The 21,522-nt window shown below is 43.6% G+C and overlaps 4 protein-coding genes across 6 annotated transcripts; 1 reads left to right on the top strand and 3 right to left on the bottom strand.

Moving 5' to 3' along the window:
- Positions 1-243: 243 nt before the first annotated feature.
- Positions 244-3,798, bottom strand: dnajb14 (DnaJ heat shock protein family (Hsp40) member B14). Its single transcript, XM_061274128.1, has 8 exons — positions 3,620-3,798; positions 2,720-2,894; positions 2,438-2,583; positions 2,169-2,363; positions 1,402-1,487; positions 1,217-1,326; positions 965-1,140; positions 244-838 (listed from the first exon to the last, which is right to left on the bottom strand). Exons 1-8 carry the CDS (start codon positions 3,750-3,752, stop codon positions 714-716), a joined length of 1,146 nt encoding a protein of 381 aa, XP_061130112.1. The 5' UTR covers positions 3,753-3,798; the 3' UTR covers positions 244-713.
- Positions 3,799-4,174: 376 nt separating this feature from the next.
- On the bottom strand, positions 4,175-8,949 carry LOC133151255 (tetratricopeptide repeat protein 39B-like). 2 transcript variants are annotated; one of them, XM_061274123.1, is made up of 19 exons: positions 8,823-8,949; positions 7,988-8,043; positions 7,800-7,828; positions 7,408-7,512; positions 7,200-7,331; positions 7,059-7,135; positions 6,862-6,991; positions 6,696-6,798; positions 6,553-6,618; positions 6,352-6,460; positions 6,193-6,260; positions 6,031-6,090; positions 5,791-5,952; positions 5,632-5,723; positions 5,424-5,544; positions 5,172-5,283; positions 4,964-5,081; positions 4,776-4,892; positions 4,175-4,699 (listed from the first exon to the last, which is right to left on the bottom strand). In XM_061274123.1, exons 2-19 carry the CDS (start codon positions 8,021-8,023, stop codon positions 4,585-4,587), a joined length of 1,752 nt encoding a protein of 583 aa, XP_061130107.1. In that variant the 5' UTR covers positions 8,024-8,043; positions 8,823-8,949; the 3' UTR covers positions 4,175-4,584. The 2 variants fall into 2 exon arrangements, with proteins under 2 accessions (XP_061130107.1, XP_061130106.1); XM_061274122.1 differs by lacking the exon at positions 8,823-8,949 and having other exon boundaries at positions 7,988-8,209.
- Positions 8,564-11,737, top strand: snapc3 (small nuclear RNA activating complex, polypeptide 3). The gene is made up of 9 exons (XM_061274127.1): positions 8,564-8,818; positions 9,065-9,148; positions 9,224-9,302; positions 9,367-9,471; positions 9,553-9,702; positions 9,786-9,868; positions 10,237-10,395; positions 11,335-11,442; positions 11,511-11,737. Exons 1-9 carry the CDS (start codon positions 8,583-8,585, stop codon positions 11,656-11,658), a joined length of 1,152 nt encoding a protein of 383 aa, XP_061130111.1. The 5' UTR covers positions 8,564-8,582; the 3' UTR covers positions 11,659-11,737.
- A 44-nt stretch (positions 11,738-11,781) lies between these two features.
- Positions 11,782-17,693, bottom strand: psip1a (PC4 and SFRS1 interacting protein 1a). 2 transcript variants are annotated; one of them, XM_061274124.1, is made up of 17 exons: positions 17,572-17,693; positions 17,149-17,222; positions 16,843-16,919; positions 16,623-16,761; positions 16,467-16,559; positions 16,134-16,238; positions 15,628-15,678; positions 15,469-15,532; positions 15,298-15,391; positions 15,054-15,237; positions 14,657-14,721; positions 14,355-14,410; positions 14,043-14,113; positions 13,813-13,914; positions 13,535-13,742; positions 12,511-12,592; positions 11,782-12,196 (listed from the first exon to the last, which is right to left on the bottom strand). In XM_061274124.1, exons 2-17 carry the CDS (start codon positions 17,218-17,220, stop codon positions 12,166-12,168), a joined length of 1,494 nt encoding a protein of 497 aa, XP_061130108.1. In that variant the 5' UTR covers positions 17,221-17,222; positions 17,572-17,693; the 3' UTR covers positions 11,782-12,165. The 2 variants fall into 2 exon arrangements, with proteins under 2 accessions (XP_061130108.1, XP_061130110.1); XM_061274126.1 differs by lacking the exon at positions 16,134-16,238.
- Positions 17,694-21,522: the final 3,829 nt, after the last annotated feature.

Here is a 21,522-nt window from a genome sequence, read left to right as displayed (position 1 = left end):
TGGAAGCTGTGACGATCGATTGTGTGACCCAATCAGCATGGTGCTTCCGTTTTGGTTCTGTCGTGCAATGTCGAGCACACCACCAAACCTAAATGTTTTAAAACAAATTAAACAAAAAGGTTAATCATGTTATTTCTGCCATCACTTGCAAAGATGGATAAACAAAGCAGCATTATTTGTATGAAACATTTTTTTTTGTTTTCCAAAAACATCTAAATACTAATGGAATAATAAAATCAAGTATTCAGTTATTAATAATATTACTTTATTTCATTGACAAGCGAGCGTGGAAGAAAATCTCTCTCTCCTATAGACACTTAAATAACTGCATGAATGTCCAACATTTCAAAAAATGAACATCTTGTATGAAGGCATGTCCCAAAGTAACTCCAGTCTTCTTCCGGTGACGTTTGCCCATCAAAAATATTAATTTCATGCTGGAAGCTGATTGGTGGCATTACCAACAAGGAAGTGGATGAGCTAACTACTTTATTTTGAAAATCCCTCCTGTAAAAGAATGCTTCTCCGGAATGTCGAAAGTCTGTTTGAGATGGAACAGTGAGGTGAACTTAAAGTACTCGTCTTTTCTCAGTTGGATTTTTCTTGTGTTGCTTCTAATGTAAATTCTCTTCTTAAAACAAACGGAAAAAAAAAACCTGTACATACACACATCTACTGTTATACATTAGAGCATCTAAGAGTGTGTAAGCGAGTCATCCGCCTCGAAAGAGGTTATTTAGTCTTTCCAGCTCTTTGCAGTTTTCCATGGTCATAAGCTCCGCCTTCTTGCGCATGCGCTCGTCCCGATACACCTTGGCGGCGTACAGCAGCTCTGTTTCTGGACCGGGGGAGAAAAAATTTGTTTGAGTGTAAATATAATATTAGTCATATTTAACCTGTGAATGAAATTGACGTAATTGGCTTTTTTATTGCAGGAAAAGTCATCCAAAGTTGACCCTCTTACTTGTCTGTCTCTCCTTCCAGCAGCTAGTCTTGACATTGGCCACGTAGTCTTCCTCCACACTTTTCTCAATCTGCTGCAGCGCCGCCGCCGTTTTGTACTCCGACTTGAAGTCTCTGGTGACGTAATAGTTCACGTGCAGGTTTTCCGTCTGCCGCTTCACCGTCTGACCCGTGGACCTGGAGAGGACCCATGGCGTTATAAATACATCTAGCTAGACGTAGCAGAGTTGGGGATAGATGATGTCACGCTTACGGTCGAGAGTAGAGACTGTAAGGAGGAGGGGAAACCATCATCTGGCTCAGTATTGACACCAAGATCAGGACCACGATGGGCATGAGCTGAATGAACATGGAGAAACCACCCTGGAGAGAAAGACGGCGTCAACAACATGCACGCAGCGGAAGCGGCAGCGGTAGCCGAGGTCTTGCGTCACGTACGTCTCCTCTTTCGTCTGTCCGCTCTTGTCGGGAGTCGCCGTGATGGCTGTAGTTCGTCCTGCCGTTGGCGAACGTCTGTGCGCTTGCTGAGAGACAGAAAGGGAAAAAAGTCACGCAACGTATTTGACACCGATGAGTCATTTACTTTGGATGTTAAATGTTTTTTAATCCAATATTTATTATTGCATTAACACTTTTTTTAATTTTTGTGAATGAGGAGATGGAAAATTAAATATTGTTTTTAACTTGATTCATCTTGAAACAGTCAAAATACCGTATTTTCCGGCCTATAAGGCGCACCGGACTATAAGGCGCACCTTCAATGAATGGCCCATTTTAAAACTTTATCCTTATATAAGGCGCACCGGATTATAAGGCGCACCATTAATGCATCATGTCAGATTTTTAATCCAAATCAAATCATTCTCCATTTCATCTTTTTTATTTCAACTTCAGACGGAACAAATTACTTTATAATCATAAAATAATGATCCATAGTCTTTTTGATTCATGATTCATAGTCTTCAGCGGGCCATTTATGACTGATTTCATGACACAATGCTTTGGGCCAGTTTAAATCTAGGAATTTGGTCCATATATAAGGCGCACCGGACTATAAGGCGCACTGTTGGTTTTTGAGAAAATTTTAGGTTTTTAGGTGCGCCTTATAGGGCGGAAAATACGGTAATCAACAGATTGAAGGATTACTGAAATAATTGTGAGTTGCGTGCAGCCCTACTTGCCACATTCGTATGTGTGTAACTCACAAGAAGGGAAGCCTCCTCCGAAGAACATATTGAAAAGGTCTTCAGGGGTGATGTCGGCTTCGAACCCTCTGTGGAAGTCAAAGCCGTTGGCGCCGCCATGGGCGTGGCCTGCTCCGCTTGGTTCTTCGCTTCCCGTCAAGTCATACTGCCGCCGTTTGGCCGGATTGCTCAGCACCGCGTACGCATTACCAATTTCTGCTCGGGGACACGGAACTCCTATTAGATTTCCCGCGCGCTATTTTGACGGAACCCGAGTGAGGGAGACGAACTTTTAAAGGCGTCCGTTGCTCCGGGAGCGTGATTCTTGTCCGGGTGGAACTTGAGGGCCAGTTTCCTGTAGGCCTTCTTCAGCTCATCTTCATTGGCTTCTTTGGTGACACCGAGCACTTGGTAGTAGTCTTTACAGCGCTTTATTCTGACAGGAAGAAAACAAGTGTTAAGGTAACCCCCGCTATCAACACATATTTGCAGTTCAGTGAATTGGAGCGACATAAATCGAACGGCTGAACATTAACAAGTGTCGCTGTAACATTTGAAGCCAGCATTGTCACCTTTTGACACCTTCCACCTGCTCTTGCGTAAACACCTTGGACGATTCGGCTCCCGTGGACTCGGCACGCGCCCTCGTCGCTTGCGTGCCGAAGTCTTCCGAATTGTGCGCCGGTCGTCTGCGATGTGCGCCATTAGCCGCAGAGCTCCCGTTTTTGGTTATGGCGTCAAGCAAGGCTGTGATATGACAAATAAGAAGACAATGGTACATCGATGTATAGGAGTGATTTTTTTTTTAAGAGTGTGGTAGTATTCGTGCCACCAGTGGATTCCTTTCGTACAGTTCAATTGTATTGTCATATATTAAAAAAAACATAAATGTTTAGTTGTTAATGTTCATTCAGGGGTATTAAAAAAACAGGTGTATTTTTATTTATTTATTTTACATTTTAACAGTTTTACTTTGATTTTTAATTTTTAGATTCTAATGCTAATTCACCTTACCGTCTGGAAGCATAGTGATGACGTCACGCCACTGACAGTTCTGATCCGCTTCGTATAGGTTATTAAGTTAGACAAGATGGTGCTTACGCTCACAACTACACCAAATCAACACGTTTTTTTTTTTATCATTTTGGGTGAAAATGTGAACATAACCACGATAATTATGAACGACGCTCACTTTCAATTGCGCTAACGACACGCGCAGCAGCCTAAATAGCTTAGCTCGGTTTATTAGCGTACCTGCTCGCTGTTAGCTTTTGACAAAACTTCACTTCTTGTTGACATTTTTTCCCATACATTAATTTTTTAAAATGGCGTTATGATCTTAAAATGTCTGATGCATATTTCATGATTATACAGTCGCTCTGGCCGGCCGGTTAGATTGTCGTCTCTGGTGGACTCACCCCCACTCCACCTCCCCATCTGGGAGCTAGGCTAGCCGGAAGCAACGTCTTTACCTTTGGCTCGCGCTGTCGGGAAGAGCTTCTCGGCTTTGTGGAGGAACTTGAGCGCCTTCTCCTTGTCCCCCGCCTCGATGGCTTTTGACGCGATGTTGACACATTTCTCAGCCTCGTCTCGATTCCCTTCCATCTTCTTTCCTCCTCCTCCCTCCTCCTTTCCTGGGCGGGTCACATGATACACCACGTGATCCATCATTTGAATAACACGTCTTGGTCGCCTAATTAAAAACCCGTTTTGTGATTTATTTTAAAGTTATAGACTATTATAAAAAAACTTTTAGGGAGTGATGATCTGAAATTACAATTTATGAGTGGGAGATCATTATTAAATAAAGTTATTTGCTGTCGTGTGCCGTGATATTTTTCCTAATGTAAAATATGTGCCCCGGCTCAATATAATTTTCAAAAACGAATCAATTATTTTGCATGCCGTTTTACTTTATAAAGTTTGATCAAACAAACTAAAAAAAAAAAGCCTACTGCTCAGCATTGTATACAAGTATAACCACAGCCCTAAAAAAACCTTCAAATACCAAAGCCATATTATCACAATTATGCTCATTTAAGGTTTATTTGGCACATATGATACATTTCATCCAGAAGACAAATATACATAATCAGCTATTTACAAGACATCACATCCACAAGGATTAGAATCTGACTGTTTTACCTCAAACGGCACCCCCGACTTTCAAATATATATGCTTCACTATTCCCATCAGAGAAAGTAGATGCCATATAACTGACAACATTTAAGCACCTAAACATATCAGAATTTCTCCACAGAGTTGCAAAAAAAAAAAAATTCAAATATATGTAAGTTGATGTTGTATGTGTATAAATGCTTTTACAGTAGAAGAATATTACAGAAGATACAGTGACGCATTTACAGAAGCATCGTAAAAACATGTCCTGGGGGGCCAGTCATGAGGCTGGAGGAGTGCGGCCGATCATGAAGTCGTTCACGCCGCCATGCGTGAAGGCGGCATCTTGGCCTCAAAGGAGTCTATGCTGTTGAGCACGGCGTGGATGCGGAAGTGGAGTCGAGACTCCATGCTGTAGTCTTTGTAGTTCAGCCTGAAAATCGCAGCGGCTTCTTTTAGCATCCTCTCAGTGAAGAAAAAAAAAAATGAATATCTTAGAAGCTACTTACTTGGCGCTTTCAAGCACAAAAACGGCCTTTTCCATGTCGCCCCTCTGCTTGTGCAGGAGGCCCATCTCGTACATGGTAAACGGCACCAGGTAGTTGTCGTGCTTCAGGTCGCTTTCGCTGCAAGATTTGATTGCATTTTTTCTGGCATCGAGCAAAAGTGACCAAGCCTATTTAGGTATGTGGCTGACCTGGATAGGACGCGGTTGAAGCAGACCTCCGCCTGGTCCAGTTGCCCCAACTGCCTCAGACACAAGCCCTTGAGCAACTGAACCACACACTGGTCGTCCAGGTGGTAGTCCGACGGGCCTGTGGGTGACAAACATCGTGTCATGCGTGAGAGGGGGGAAAAGAAAAAAAAAAAACTCTTGATGCACGACGGTTGTCTTTCTCACTCACTTGAACTACACTTGAGTTCCTCCTCCGCTTTCTCCAATGTAGCCAAGATGTTTTCCGTCAAGTCGGCTCTTTTGCCAACAATGGTGAAGCCGTTCCACACGTACATCATTTCCTGCAGGATGAAATTTCCTTTAATTTAATCAAATTTTTCGATTTTCTTATAACAATTTTTTATTTCCATTTTTCAATTTAATTGATTGGTTTTTAATTTAATTTAATTGAATTCTGCGAATGCCACAAAGCAGTCCGCACCAAAGCTGGGACGACCAGTTTGACGGGTTTGGAGGAGACGTAGCGTTGAGCCTTCCTGGCCGCAAACTTCTCTGTCGGAATGGACTTTCCGGCCAACCTCAGCCGCAGACCGTCCACCTCCCTGCGAAGCGCACTTGCGTCATTCCCATGACTCAAAAAATGCAAAAAGCTCTTTGTCTGCTTTTTTTTTTTTTTTTTTTTTGCATACCTGAATAAATCCTCCACATTTTCACCCAGTTTCTTGACTTCCTCCTCCGGGAGCATGCTCAGTATGGACGCCTTCTGGAACATGTAGACGGCCTACGAGCAAACAAGATGACTTTGAGTCTTTCCAAAAATGTAACAAATGAGTTTTTGTCTTTTTCACCTGTGACCATTTGCTCTCCTTGCAGAGCAGATCGGCATAGTGGTACGCTTCCCGCCAATTCTGCTCAAAGGAGTAAGCCCACATGAGCTCCCAGTAGCACAGGTGGTGAATCTGGCGCCACTCCTGCTGAGCGCCGATGCAAGCGTGGAACTTTTCCTCAGCCTAACCAGAGAAACACAGCTATCAGCAAAAACAAAAAATGGAGCCACGAAAAAAAAAAAAATTCTGAGCATCTCTTACAATTGTGATGTTTCCCTTGAGCAGGGAAATTCTTGCAACGTAGAAAAGCATGAGAGCCCCCTATGGAGAAAATAAATATGGTGAAGAACATGATGCATTTTTTTAAAATATAATTCATTTATACAATAATATGAAATAATCTAATTGTTTTATAAAGCTTACATTCGGGAACCTGTTAGCGTAAGGCTCCAGCAGAGCCTCTGCCTCACTGAGATCCACGTCGCCAGATCCTTTGAGTAAATAAATTTTAAAAAAAGTTGATTAAAAAAAAAAAAAAAAAAACTGTTTGAATTTTGAGGTCCAAAAAAAGCGGCTATTTACCCAGAATGACAGAGATGTAGAGGTGAAACATGAGCAGAGTCAAAGTGCTGAGAATAGAGCGCAGGCTGTCGCTGGAGGCGCCCGCTCGCAACTCAGACAAACCCACCTCCTGAAGAAAAAAAAAAAAAAAATTCATTCTCGTTTCATCTTGAAATCTCACCCAAAAGCCAAATGTTTTGTGAGGAGTCTTTATCCACCTACCCTGTCCCCTGAGAAACCCAAAAACTCCATCAGTTTGAGGATTCTAGCTGGTAAGAGAGATAGCATCTGGCAAAAACAAAAATGTCAATTCCTGCTATGTTTTTACGTGAATGTCTCCATTGTTAGTTCACGAGGGTTCCCACCAGATTAAAAGATCCAATGCCCATGCTGACTCCGCCCTTAAAGTGAACATACATGCTCGTCTTCTCCATTTCCGTGCTGCCTTGCACCAGCGCTTGACACTCCCTGCGAACGCACGACATTGACCTTCAAACTACATCCGAGCGCCAACCAATGCGTGCAGCATACTTGAAAATCTGATAGCTGTTCCTGATCCTCATGCCTCCCTTGATGAACCCGATGATGCTCTCGTCGAGGAACGTGAGCGCTGCCTTCTGCAGCAGCACTTCGGCGTAGCAGAGCTCGGCGTGCATTTCCTCTGTGGGACAAAACGTGACGTTAGTGTCTCAAGCGACGCTGAGCTTGACATCCACGTGACCTCTCACCTTCCGTCAGACTTTCAGGTGATTGCCTGTGCCACAAATTGACCAGAGTCTCCATTATTCCCGTTTTCTTTCTAAACCTAGAGAAGATTAAAAAAAAAACTATTACGCAATTCATTCTGGTTCCGACCTGTCGGGCTGTACCTCTGGCAGGTCAGAAGCGCGTCGCTGAGTGACTCCATCGCAGCGTTCATGTCCTTCGGGTCAAAGGTCATGCCCGCCTGCATTACGAGCATGCTGCTGAAGCCCATGGCGTGGTACATGCTCTGGCTTTTCCTGACCCCAACACAAATGCAATCTTATGTCGTATCTTGAGCAGGACGTCATGCGGAAACGGCAAAACGGGACTTACCAGGGTGCTAAAAGAGCTAAGGCATCTGAAAACTTGTTGTTTAGGAAGAGATCGAGGGCGCTGGAGCATTCCTTCAAAGCTGCTTCTAAATCTATTTGTGGTTCTCTGGATGGAAGATATTCTTTATCCGTTAGTTTGCATACATGTACAAAATGAAGCCAATATGGAGTCTTGTAATACAAAAATATTCAAGGTTTAAGTGACCAAATTTGAATTGGCTGCGATTCATTGTGCTTTTATCGCCCTCTAGTGTGTATGTAGTATATTGCAAATTGAAATGACCCCCGTTTCTGATAAACTATCATGCATATTACACATATCACTGCCTGTACAGCAATAGTGGGCATTTAGAAACCAAAAATCATCACATTAAAATGGATGAAATAACTTACAATACATTTCCAGAACTGGGTTTTTCCACCTAGAAGAGAAGGAATGAAAAAGCTAAAGATCTTGGCATAATAATACACAATATTCCATTTAATGTTCATAAATATTCATTTTAGTCCCCACCAGTAAAAAGGCGAACAAAAAAAGATTGACTGTGTTATTAAAAAAAAAATTGTTAGCAAAAACGAACCTGATGCAGCGAGTGGTTTCCATTGGCGAGCTCCATCTCCAAGAATAAAAACGTCTCTAGAGGGATAAAAAAATATATATTTGCAACTCCGTTTGCAAATCTTCACCTTCACTTGGAAAATAATTATCCATTAGAGTCCCTTCATTGATATTTATACTTTTTCTATGCTTACTACGGCCTGCCCACTTTATCTCCTGATATGACACAGTGATGCTGTGTGTGAAGGCACACAATCAGCTAGTTGTTTGACCATCTAAAAAGTAACCTATCCAGTCAGGGCTGTGGTGTGAAATTGTAATTAGCGTTCGGTATTGTGCTTAAAAGGCCAACCAAAAAAGAAAAGTATTGTTAGTGGATCATGTTCATATAACAAGCATTTTCCTCGACATTACAATCCCTAAAAAACATATTTCAACTTTATATTTAATCCAGTACTGCTATGTCGTGTAATGTAATACTCATGAACAGGATTTGTGCCTTAATCCCCAAAATATTTTCAAATTTTCCACCAGACCACTGCGAAGCTGTTCTGGTACTACATTACCCACAATCCCCCGCGCGCTGCGTTTACGTACTTCCTTATTTTTTAGTAAACATGGCGACTTCCTCGGCGCCAGCGTCCGACCCCAATCCAAACATTCCAGATTACGACTACGGCAACAAGAATACCAAAAAGTTCCACATCGACTCGTTCAGAAAAGAGTGGCTGAGTAGACTCAAGCCGTCCGACTATTCCTACGACATCGAGGACGAAGACACGTTTAACGCCAATTTTGCTCACGAGATGGGAGTCAGCGTGGACATGATGCGGGAGCTCAAAGAGGTCTGCAGGTACCTTTGAGCTCACTCCGAGGAGAAGCCAAGAAAGAGACAGGAGCACTTCACAAAGGGGGCATGACCTCCATCACACACTAACACCTTAAATAACCTTCACACCTTAGTCTCATTACATATTTCTTGATTGCATCAACGTTTGGGTGCATACTGCAACCTTTGACCTTTCCAGGAAGTGGACACGAGCCTTATTTTCTTGACTGCTTTTGTCTTATATGGCTTTTTATTTCATCTTTCCAATAGCCCCGCATTACTTCGTTGCGATCCCGAGGACCAGGAGCCTGACCCAGAAGTTGTACCTGAAGACTCCACGTTGAAAACTCTCATGTATGCATTTTTTTTTAATATATATATTCGCTTTGAATTCCTCGATTGGCTGACCTTGTGATTTTGTCTCGACAGCGAAAGGAAAAAGAGGCAAGATTACAAATCCTCTCTAAAAATCAACAAGAACAGACACGACCTTTATGCAGACGAGCAGGCGAGTTGACAAAGGTTCGCCGTTTGCCGAAGTACGAGCTTGACGGATTTCTGCCTTTTCTCAGGAGCGACTATTCGTCATGACGAAACCAGATACCGTGGAAAATCTAGTCCCGGAAGGAGACGTGATTCTGACAATCAACATCTACTATCCGGCTACATTTGAAAAGGTGCGTGGAGAGTTCAAGGATTATTTTTAGAATATTCTCAAGAAATTCGGTTCCTCCATTTGTTCCCTTTTCCCCTTGCAGTTTTGCTACGTCCGACCCCACATGACGCTGCTGGTTCTGGGCTCACAAAGCCTGTCGGAGCTGCGAGACGCCATTTGCTGCGCTAGCGACCTACAAGTGTGCGGCGAGTTCAGCAACACACCGGACATGGTGCCCGATGTAGTCAACAAAGTGAGCGCTAAGACCCCCCCCCCCCCTTCTCCCCCCCTCCCCTCGTCGCATGTTAGTAACACAAACACTTTGTCGTGTTTCAGGACATCTACAAGTCTGCTTTCTTTTTCTTCGAAGGGGTGTTTTATAACGACATGCGCTACCCCGAATGCCGCGACATCAGCCAGTAAGTTTGAATGCGCTTTGTCGAACCCAACATCCCGAATTTTTTGGACCCCCAGTAACAAATGCTAATTAAGAGTCCTTGAATAATTATTCGTACAGGTTTCAAACAAGAGTTACCGCTAATAGCGTCCGCGTGAGGGAAATTGGAAAAAGGTTAGAGAAGGAATTCTCTGTGAAAGGCTCGTTTGTGGTCGGATCAGCCGATTGCATAAGGTTTATCGTCGATTCGCATTTGCTAAAATAAGAATGATAGGCCCATGGGGCAGATGCCAACACTAAAAATGTGGATAATTTAATCCCTGTATGTTCTGCTTCAGAACTCGTGTCGTATGATATGCACATATTTCTGTTCTGCAATCGTCTTTGCAGGACCACCATCACATGGGCCAAGGCTAAGAACTTCCCGCCGTATTCCCAGGCCAAGATGGAGGACACCAAGGTGGCGGATCTGGAGGTGAAAGTGGGCTTCCCTTACCTCTACTGTCACCAGGGCGACTGTGAGCATGTCGTCATCATCACAGACATCAGGTAAAACCATAGCGCCCCCTAGTGGGAATGGACTGCCTGTGGATGTTCTCGAGTGACGCTAAAGGAATGAAAGAATCATCAAGATTTAGTTTTTATTCTAAATAAACACTTTCATTTTAAAGCACAGCACGTTCTGTTCTCAAGAACCAAGCGGCTTTTGAATAACAACATTGTTGATTTTTTTTGAAGAGCTCATACAAGATAGCTGAGCAGTGCATTCCTTAGATGCCATTGAGGTTTCTTGATTCTCACTGCATCATTACCAATATTCAACACATTCAAGAAACCTACAGTTGGAAACCAAAGCTTGCTCGAGCTTTCCTACTGTTATAATTATTAGCAAATTTTGAGTCAAGTTTTATGTCACAGAATTGGCCCAAGAGGTCCAATGTGAAAGTTCAGTTCTGTTTCATCATTTAATCGGAGTTCAAATCGACATTGCAGTGTAGCAGAATACAATTTTCTAAAAGCCATAATTTGATCAGTCGGAATCATCTTGCTAAAAGATAAAAATAGAGACTCAAAAAATAAGCTCCTCAGCTGAGGTCATAAAAATAAGCTTTATCGTCGTTTGGTTGCTTCACTATCAAACATTCAGTCTCCGGCGGCGAGCCCACCGTGACCAAGTTGTAAGCTTGTGTTCGGAAAGCGGAAATAAATGGAGTCACACAGCCACGGAATGAATGAACTCCACCTTTGTACCTCCTCCAAGCAGATCATCTTGCGGCCGCTCTGCCTTTAAGGATGTGACGTGCTCAGGAACCTCCGTGATGTGAAAAGCGGTTTGTTTCACAAAGAGGCTTTCGTGACACCTCAAATGAACCGTGTCTTTGATGCATAAGCACTGGGGGGTGGGGTGGGAGGAATCACACGGGGGGAATAACATGGAGCCCATCTGCTGACGCCAGTGATTTATTTTTTTTGCTGGTCTTTTTGTAGATTGACGCACAAGGACGACTGCCTGGACCGGAAGTTCTACCCGCTACTAACTCACAAACATCGAACCGCCACGCAGAAATGTGCTGTTTGCTACACTTATATTGCCAGGTGCGTTCTAAAACTTTTTTTTTTTTATTGCCCACCCGATTGACATCCCACTTGCTGTTTTTCCTCAGGTGGTGCACCACCGGCGACCAGTTTGCCCCGAGTCACCCTTGCGTGTTTTGCGACAAATGCTTCCGCATGCTGCACTACGACGCCGACGGCAACAAGTTGGGCGAATTCCTGGCTTACCCCTACACGGACCGCGGCGCTTTCAACTGACGCCGTTTTGCACCAGGTTGACTTCCTGTTTTGTGGTTTATATTTATTTGAAACTTGTAATAAAGATTTGTTGACAGAGTTGAATTCATCATATTAGTGGTTCTAGGATCTCTGACAGGTTAATGTGATATAGAATTTTTTATTTTTTTTAAATGGTAAAAGCAATTTGATGAAATCAAATATCACCGGATAAAACGGTGCACTACTTTATTATTTGACGCTGAAACGTATCAAACTAAAAGGCACAAAAATAACTCTTATTTACACGCGTTTAAAGGAGGGAACCGCTTTTTAAAGACTTACACAATGGATGAAATCAAACTTCCCTCTTTAAAGACTACGGTAACTGTAAAAGCAGACAAAGCGCTTTGTCTTCTACGACGACGACTACCGAAGGGCGATCAGCAGCGACTTTGACTGCGACCCTCGTTAATGTGGAAACCAGTTGAGGTGAGCGACTGGATGGCACATCCCAGTGTGAAGACTTTGAGGGACCAGTGCGAGCTGTTAGGTGGAGGCCTCTGGAGCAACGGGAGCGCTATGGAAAAGTGGATCGACAACGTTAGACCAATTGCAGGAGAACATCTGCCGAATCTTTTTTTTTTTTTTTTACCAAGAAATACTTTTAAGATGATTCAGATTACAATATTTACTAGTTTTGAATAAAAGCACCGATACCACTTTGTCAGCCTGACAAGTGGGCTACTGTACTTCCAAAAAATATCCAAGTAATGGTGTGATCTTTTTTTTTTTTTTTTACACCCAGAGCTAACATGACATGCAGCAAGCATTTTCTACCAAACTCTGAAGAAGTGGCTATAATGTAAAAAAAAAAAAAATCTAAGACGCTACCTGAGATTCTCCCCGGAGGAGGTATCTTCACGTGGCTCCTGCTTATTTTCCTCGGTGCTGTGATCTCCTTCGCCTGCCTTGTCTACACGGTTAGAGGACACACAAGCTCAGACGTCCAAAAACCGCAGCAAAGACAAGCGCTTGGGAGCATGTGATGACGCATGTCCTCGCACCAGACCTCAGGGAGATAACTCCCAATTTTCCGTCCATTGGCCGCGCCGCGCATTAGAAAGGAACCTTTTCACGCAAGTCAAGTATTCATCCGGTCGTACGAGATGCTCAAGCGCAGGATGTGGTGTGTCCTCCCTCTCCCTCAAGAAATCCTGTGACCTTCCTAAACGGGACTAAGGATGCTCACCGGGAGTTCTCAGGATCCTGCGTGACTGGTCGGGTTTGAACAGAATTGCCCGGCGGTTAAAGTCAGTCAGAACCTCAATTGACTCGTACCAGGATGTTTAAATTTTGACATGACATGTAACAAGCTCTGTCCTCTCATTGGTGCAATTAACAGGAACGGACGCTTTTTTCTTTTTTTTTTTGTTGATGTTGCCATTTCATTTTATGAGCAGGCTGGAGGGGGCGCGTGTTCTCGGCTTTTATAAAAGGTTACTCAACCATTAGATCGCGTCACAACAAAAACGATGCGTGTCAATGTACGTAAAATGTCTGCGGTACAGCGGAACCTTTGGAATTTAAGTGCTTTCTCTTTAGCTTTTCTTTTTTCTTTGCAAGGCCAACAGAAGGATACCAGTGAGAATGAAAATTATATATAGGCTCCACGTTGCTTCTAAAAAAATTGTGTGCAAATAATTGTCTAATCTGCTCTGGCATGTGCAACTAGCAGATTTGGCTTGTTCTTTTTTTATCAAAACTAAATCCGTAATATTTGTTGTTACTGACAAGCTAGTCACAACATGGTGGTGGCAGAGAGAAGCTAGCTAGCAAGCTAGCATCCATCCATCATGTTTCTGCCCTCATTCATTCTATCCGAACAAAATGGAGGTCAACTTTTTTTTCCACCTACCTGTGCTCGCGTTGTTTTCTTGCGCTTGCTCCGCTTTCTTCAGCGTCCCTTTCTTGGCCTCCTCGTGCTGCCGCTGCTCGGCTATGGACCTGTTGAGGACCTTGCTGAGCATGCACTCGCCCTCGCCCACCAGGAACATGGTCTTGAACTTATTGTACAGCATGGTGGCTTTGTCCATCACGTCCTGGCTGGCTTTGAATCTGCGGATCTGGAGATACAGCGAAAGGTAAAGCGGCAAGTCTCAGCTGTCATTTCTGGGGGCGTGGGCGCCGCCTTACCTTCTTCAGAGTGGCGATGAGTTCGCCCTGCTTCTGCAGGTGCTGTGTGGTCACCTGAAGGGTGCTGATCTCATCTAGGGCAACCAGGCACTTCTTCACATCCTTTACACGTAACAAATACACAATTATACTTCATCAAACATAAAGTGATGAGATGGGAGAAGTAGAATTAAGGATTGCCCCATGCGTCACCTCCCGTTCTTTATTTCCCAAAAGAAAAAGGAACTCACGGGATTGTCTATCTTCAGGGAAATCTTGATTTCACTGTGCAGTCGCTGGAGCTTGACATCTGTGGACATTTCTGTGAAGAAAGAGGCTCCACTTCAATGGTTGCTTTCAAGGTTTTTCGCCCCCCCGAAAAAGAACCGGGAGGCTTTTAACAGTGACAAAGGGTGTTCAGAATTTTTGAATCACTTGTTTCACTGTGCCGTTGTCAAGCAACGGGTTTCGTGGTATTAGCTGCTTTATTCCTCGAAACCAGTGATTGTGGCGATAGACTATCGCTCACAGTATCGAGAGGTTAGTCAAGGCGCTTAACTCACCTTTTTTCTTAGCCCCGGAACGTTCGTCGATTTTCTTGGCGTCGTCTTTGCTCGAACTGTTTTTTGGTAACCACAACAAAAAGGCAGATTCACAGATTGTTTAACTCTAGAAATGACGCAAAATAATCCAAAGTGAATTTCGGACTAAAATGATTGCATTCAAATATCGGTTGCTCAATGGGTTATGCTAATTCCGTTAGCCAATCTATAGCGTTGTACATTATGTGTAAGCATTAAGCTCGATTTTTCAGACTCAGCGCTTATGCAATGGAATACTTTGGCAGCAAAGCGTGAGCACTTACTCCTCTTTGCGCCGCCGTCCGTCCTTGTCCACGTCGATGTTCTGTTTTTTCTTGCCTTTGTTTTTCTAAGTAAATAAAATTAATAAAAATGTGAGATGAAAAAACGTGTCCAATGTAATTAATGGCAAATCTTTTTCCAAAATTATTTCAGGGGGGGGGCAGAGTAAAAATAAACAAGTGAGAAAGTGTGGTTGCACAAGTGTACACACCCTCTTGGAACTGGGGATGTGGCTATGTTCAGAATTTACACGTTAAAATGTTACAATCTTAAAAATTCCAACAATTGCGACGTACTGCTTATCGTTTACAATAATGGTGGGGGGGAAAATCATTTGTTTCTATCACATTACCCTTTTTCTACCCACTGTACATGTTGTCTAGTGAAGACCACACTTACTTCGTCGTCATCTGAGGCACCGGAGGAGTTGCCGTCTTTGGACTGCTTTTTCTTCTTGGCCTCTGGCTCTCTGCCCTCACCGTCCTTGGCCTTGATCTCGTCCTTCCTTCGCTTGTCCTCCTCAGAGATCTTGGACTTGTCCTCCGCCGCTCTCTTCCTCTTTTTATCCGACTCAGCGGTGTCTCTGATGGCCGAGTGGCAATTATTATCATGTCGTGAGACCACCGTGCGCGTGTTTGTTTACATTTCACTTCCTGACGCTGGTCGGTCTTGATGCTGCAGCAGGAGTAACTTTTCACTTTTGGGCTTCCTGCCTCGTCGTTTGGGGGCCTCCCCACCTGACAAATGAGTACATTATTGGTTATTGCGACATCAGGCGGAATATTAAAGGATGGCCAAGGACATTTGAACTCGCCTGCCGGACTGGCGGGACTCGCCGGGGGAGCTTCGGCTGTCTCAATATCTTGCTCACCCTCATTCTATATTAAAACAACAATATCGATATTTAGTTGCTTTCAAATATGATTTCATGTGCTCCTGAAACTTCTAGGGAGGTCAGGAAATAAAAAGGCACCTTTTTTTTACGTCCTCGCTTGGGTTTAGAAGCCTCTGTCTGGACTGAGTCCTGCAAATTGACAAATAATTTAATAGATTAAATAATTAAAAAAGCATTTTATTGTATAGGGAATACCGTACAGCAAACAATTTACACATTGAATTCATGAAGCCAATTGACTCTATTTTTGGTTGTTGTACTATAGCACCATCTGGTGGCGAGATCCGGACTCGCATGCTTTTCAGACTAGCAATCCACCCACTGGGTTACGTTGAGTAAATTTCAATATTAGCTTAGAATTGTTACTCCTAAATTTGATTTAATTTTAATCTTGTGAAAGGTTCATTTTATGAACTTCTGGAACATGATGCAAAGCAGGAAGCAGTGACAGCAAAGCCCACAGATGAAGCCATGCAGGAAATGAAACCAACGACCAAAATGATGATGATGTCTCAAGCGCACAGACCTCCTGCAGAATTTGATCTTAAACGCAATCTACACCTCCCAGCATGCAAAGTACGTACATCCTGTTTCTGATCAGTGATCATAGGCCCTTCTTCCTCCTCCTCCTCCTCCTCCTCTTCTCCCTCCTCCTCCTCCTCCTCCTCCTCAGCCTCCCTTCCTGGAACCTGAAAGGTGGTGCTCCATTTTACGGAACCTCAAGATTATTAGTCCTACAACTGGAAACGTTCTTGTTGATTTTAGGGACAAAATTGCTATAAAATCTGAACAAATGGGATTTGAACTCATAAAAAAAAGCAACAAGACAACAAGAAGCTGTGATGAAACACAGGCAGTGTCTGTGACATCAAGCGGATGACTTTATAGGTAGATTTAGTTGAAATAAAAAGGCTTACCTCAGATGGCTTTGTTTCCTTATCGTCTGTCTCCTCATCCCCCTCCAGGCCAGCGTCTGAACCCTTCTCAGACAAAGATTCAGGACGAATCGGCTAAAGAAAAGAAAATAACATGAGCTGCACAGGAAAGGTTTTCCCACAATAGAAGATGCAAACCTTGGGTGCCGTCAGCTCCACTTTGGGGTTGTTTTCAATCTCCCACAGTCCTTCGTTGAAGCCCTTCCTCTTGTTGGGTTTGGCATACTTGTCTTTGTTAGGTTGGTACGGGAAGATGTCTTTGGGGCCGAGAAAAGCACTGTCGGGAAGATAGGTCGAATTATTTCCCCGTTTCTAAAAAATGCGTGTGCTACGGAAATGCTTTTGTGTCGTTTCTCACGTTTCATGCGTGCCGAAGAAGAAAATGGGTAACTTAATGTTGGATGGCTTCACAGCGCCATCTGGGACTTCATCTATCTGTAAATAGGATGAAAAAAATTAAGTGACTTTCATTACTTTCATAGTACCTGCTTTTAGGGAACATTTGAACATTCCTCTCTCATATCATTTTTCCATTTTTATACAAGTGGTGCTGCATCTGAAGCATGATTATACCTCACACGCTGGCTTGCAAGAGAAAGTGAAAGAATACAACGATGGCCCAAAAACAACAACAACTCCATTTTCTAATAAAGGCCCAACTTACTCTGGCTGGCCAGTGGGGATAGCCCTTCATTTTGGCAAAAATCAGATCACCAGGCTTCCAGTCTCGGGCCATTTCTGTTGTAAAAACATCAGAAATGTGAACTTTTCAGCATCTCATCTACAAATACTGACAGCATCAGGGAGCCCCTCCCCCTGATCACCACCATCTTCCCCATTCATTCACACACTGGTCATAAAAAGTACAACAATTATATTTCACACGAAAGCATAAATGAATATGACTAAATTACTCAGTAGCTATCATGAGTGTGGTAGCACCGATGTCAACAAACGTGCTAGTTAGCTAGCTAGCCGCAGGTTGGTCGATACTGATGATGTAGCCTCGATAAAATAAAAATAAATCGTCTCCTGACCGACTGAGCCGCGTGGAGAATATAAACTTAATTATGAGTTGGTTGTTTACTTGACAGTCGCTGTGGCGTAGCGTTTTCTCCTCCGCACAAATGCTTCTTTTCCGCACACAATCCCAACCACGTTTTCCCCTCGCGCCTTCTACGTCACCAGTCAGTACCACTCCGATGTAAAATACAGGGGTGTGTTACTTTCAAAACTTCCTCGCTGAGATTACTAATTCCGTTTTTTTATCATGTTGTATGAGCATTGTGTTTTAACCTTAATAAAACCCAATAATCTCTTTTACTATCTCACGTGGATTGTTTAGTAAATACGTTTGAATAAAAGAAATAAATATGTAATCCCCGTTATAAATAGATAGGAGCGTTTGTGTGGTATCGTTGCTAAGAAACATGCATATGTAATTAATTTACGATGACGTCACGATTAGTCGCCATCTTAAACCGGGAGCTACCATTTACTTTGAAGTGGAGAACTCCCGGTCCCATCACTTCTTGTCCTGGTGCTGAGTATATAAGTTTTGCATTCATATGACTCAGTTATTTAGTGTCAACACGTGGTAAGACGACGAATTCCACATATAGAACTGTAAAATTGAAGTGGGAAGTCGCTGATGTTGCATACTAAATTGCAATATGTAATCCATCCATCCATGCATGCATCCATGCATGCATCCATGCATGCATCCATGCATGCATCCATGCATGCATCCATGCATGCATCCATGCATGCATCCATGCATGCATGCATCCATCCATCCATCCATCCATCCATCCATCCATCCATCCATCCATCCATCCATCCATCCATCCATCCATCCATCCATCCATCCATCCATCCATCCATCCATCCATCCATCCATCCATCCATCCATGCATCCATCCATCCATGCATCCATCCATCCATGCATCTCAGAAGCTCTGGTGTGTATGATGTATTCTATTTGCTTTTTTAAAATGTTTTCTGTAATTTTATGAGATCAATACCGATTCTGACCACTCAAGATGATGATGGTTTATTGTATTTTTGTATTGTATTGATGGTTTCAAAAATGACCACGTGATAGTGTACGGTATTAAGAGATGGATTGGACCGTTCATAATTCTAAAATGGAACAAACAAATGTTATACTGTAGTATTAGAGTAACTTTTGAATATAAATAACTTTTCTTCTGGCTTTGGTAAGCTATGAACATCTAATGTATTTATCGAGTAATCCTGCCATGGTGTTAATGAACACACTGACCTGTCTTGTGACTACTTTATCATTCTCCAATGGCTCCTCTCGAACACGTTGAAGACTTGCCAGCGGTAAAATGGGGAAAGATGCCAATCCGTGTGTATGACACACACACACGCACGCACACACATTAAACACACACCAGCTCAAGGACGTCATCACTCATTCAAGTCCAGGAAAGGTGCCCTTCAACACAGAAGTGCTTCACTAGTCCAGAATCAATTATTCAAGTTAGTTATGGATTTTTTTTCCAGGTTTAATATTTAGGTTGACGACTTAAATTACAAAAAAGTTTTTGACCAGACCCTTATAAAAATTCTAATATCTCTGTTACACACAGGAAGTATTTTTGACGCCTCGGATGCTCTTCAATAATTCTGAAGCAAAATTTACTTTCCGGCAAATAGTGTCTTGACCCTGTGCAGGATGCAATAAAATGTAAAGAGGATCAAAGCCCGGCAAACAATTTAGGTCGAGGACTATAATTATAACACATATATGGACAGACCCTTGCAAAAACTGAGACGTCTCTGCTCTTGAAATCACAGGAGGTGGTCTGTCAGCTTTTGACGTTTCCTCATCAAATGAATGCTCTCGTTGGCGCCATGGCCAGAGGGCAGCGGCCAAACCGGGAGAAGTGGAGAAAGTAGCTTCTCAGCGTGGGAGCGAGGTCGCAGCAAAGAAGCTTTAGCAAATGAAGGCTTTTTACGAGACCCTCTGGAGACAGAGTGGGCCGGGATGTTGTGCCAACGCCTCGTCTGTCGGGGTGAAGGATACGCGCTCAGTCATACGCGTCGTACACGTTGTCATCTCCTCGTCTGAGCAGGACCCCCACCAAGCTGGCTGGGCTCCAACACGGAAGGTCTCTCACCCGGCAGGCTGGGCAGGGGGAGGGAGGGGGGTGACTCGGTATTATTCCTGGACCTGCCGGACCCCCGTCCTGGCCTCCTCGTCTCCCTTAACCCCCTCTCTGGGAGCTCGAAGACAAGCGTCCTTCAAGTATCACCGGCATCCTTCATTGTCTTTAAACGACATGCAGGATATATGGAGGCCTAATTGCTGGTGTACATCACGAGAGGCCGGGGCAAGCGTCCAGCACCATCTGTAGCGTGTTATTCTTATCAAGTGACAAATGTAGACTTTCATAAAAGAGGAATGAGACCAAGCTAGCTCAGTTCCAGCTCCAGGACGTCTTGCCAATCCTCAAATGTTATTCCATTTATTTTATTTTATTTTATTTTATTTTATTTTATTTTATTTTATTTTATTTTATTTTATTTTATTTTATTTTATTTTATTTTATTTTATTTTATTTTATTTTATTTTATTTTATTTTATTTTATTTTATTTTATTTTATTTTAACAGAGCTGGCCGCATTAACATACCCTGGGCTGGCAACTAGCCAAAAGAACATAAACCAAAACCAAGAATACCAAGTTTTAAAATCTTGCTTAGATTCATCGGCTAATAACGAAGACTATCAAATGTCATTGTACCAAGCACGAATTCATGACACCCGAAGAACCCCACACCAAGTTTATACTCTTCATTGTGATTCAATTTAGAACTCAAATTGTGTTATTTGGGGGAATATTTGCTAATCTACTCCATTTTTAGCTTCAAGTCATTTCAGACCATTGTTACTTTTTCTTGACTTAACCTCAATTTTGTCCATAAACTGAACGTTTGCAATAAGTGGGATTCTCCAAAGGAGGCGCACGAGAGCTTCTTATGTGATGGGAGGAGACGAGAGGACGCGGGTGGCGAGCCAAAGGGGAAGACAGGACCGGTCGGGCCCTCGGACAGCAGGTGAGTGTACGAAGGCAAGAGGATGACAGATGCTTCTGTCAGAGTTCCAACCGTCGCCACTTTGTGGGAGCTGCGCAGATGCCCAGAGAACTCCCTCCTTCCTCGCCACCCCTCCATTCCTGTCAACGGGCCATGAAGAGCGGCTAACAAGACAGGAGCGCTCCCTCGCAGCGGTCAAGTGACCGCCTTGGCACTCCGGTGATGGAGAGGGCCTCGAGTCCGGGCCCGAGGCTTGGAGGGGTTATAAATGTGAGGGTCATCGCGCGAGGACAGCGGAAGGGCTCACTCTCGCCGGGGCCGCGGCGGCCAGCTGAGGCGCGGGGGTCCGCGGGGGTCGGCGGCAGTCGCGCCCGCGAGGAAAGCAGATGTTTTCGCTCGGGGGCGAGCCAAGTTTGCCAAGCAACCTTCAGCTGCTTGGAGGTCAGCTGTTGAATAAGGAGGCGGGGGCCGGACGCGGGACATTTCCCAGGCTTCAACTTTGATACGACAACGAATTAATTACGGTGCTGGAGCGGAGGGGCAAGAGGGTTGTAGTGGAACATACTACCCCACTGCTCCGGAAACCTCCATCAGGCTGACATAAGCCAAAAACGGCTTGTTGTCCTAGCACTGACCCTCAACCTGACCGCTGTTATTCAACACGACCTTTGAGTTGATTGTCCGACAAGGAAGTTCGATTTCAGAGTTGAGGTGCCAAGTAATCCAAAATTGGGTGAAGCAGCTCAACTACCAGCGTGTTGCCAATTTTCGGTTATTGATAGCCAAAGTATTTTATTTGGTTAATTTTTTATTGGTGTCCCGATACTTTCCCCCCCATGTATTTCCGACACTTCATAATGGATTTAATCAGCTTTTCCCTTGAGCTCAAAATAAGTCGAATATTTTTCTGATATGGTCGAAAAAGAATCCACACAAAGGCCCGCTGTAAAGGACATCCTGCTAAGCGGCTA

The sequence above is a fragment of the Syngnathus typhle genome, linkage group LG3, assembly GCF_033458585.1.
Source record: "Syngnathus typhle isolate RoL2023-S1 ecotype Sweden linkage group LG3, RoL_Styp_1.0, whole genome shotgun sequence".
Classification (NCBI taxonomy): Eukaryota; Metazoa; Chordata; class Actinopteri; order Syngnathiformes; family Syngnathidae; genus Syngnathus; species Syngnathus typhle.
This window is presented reverse-complemented; position numbering and strand designations above follow the sequence as displayed.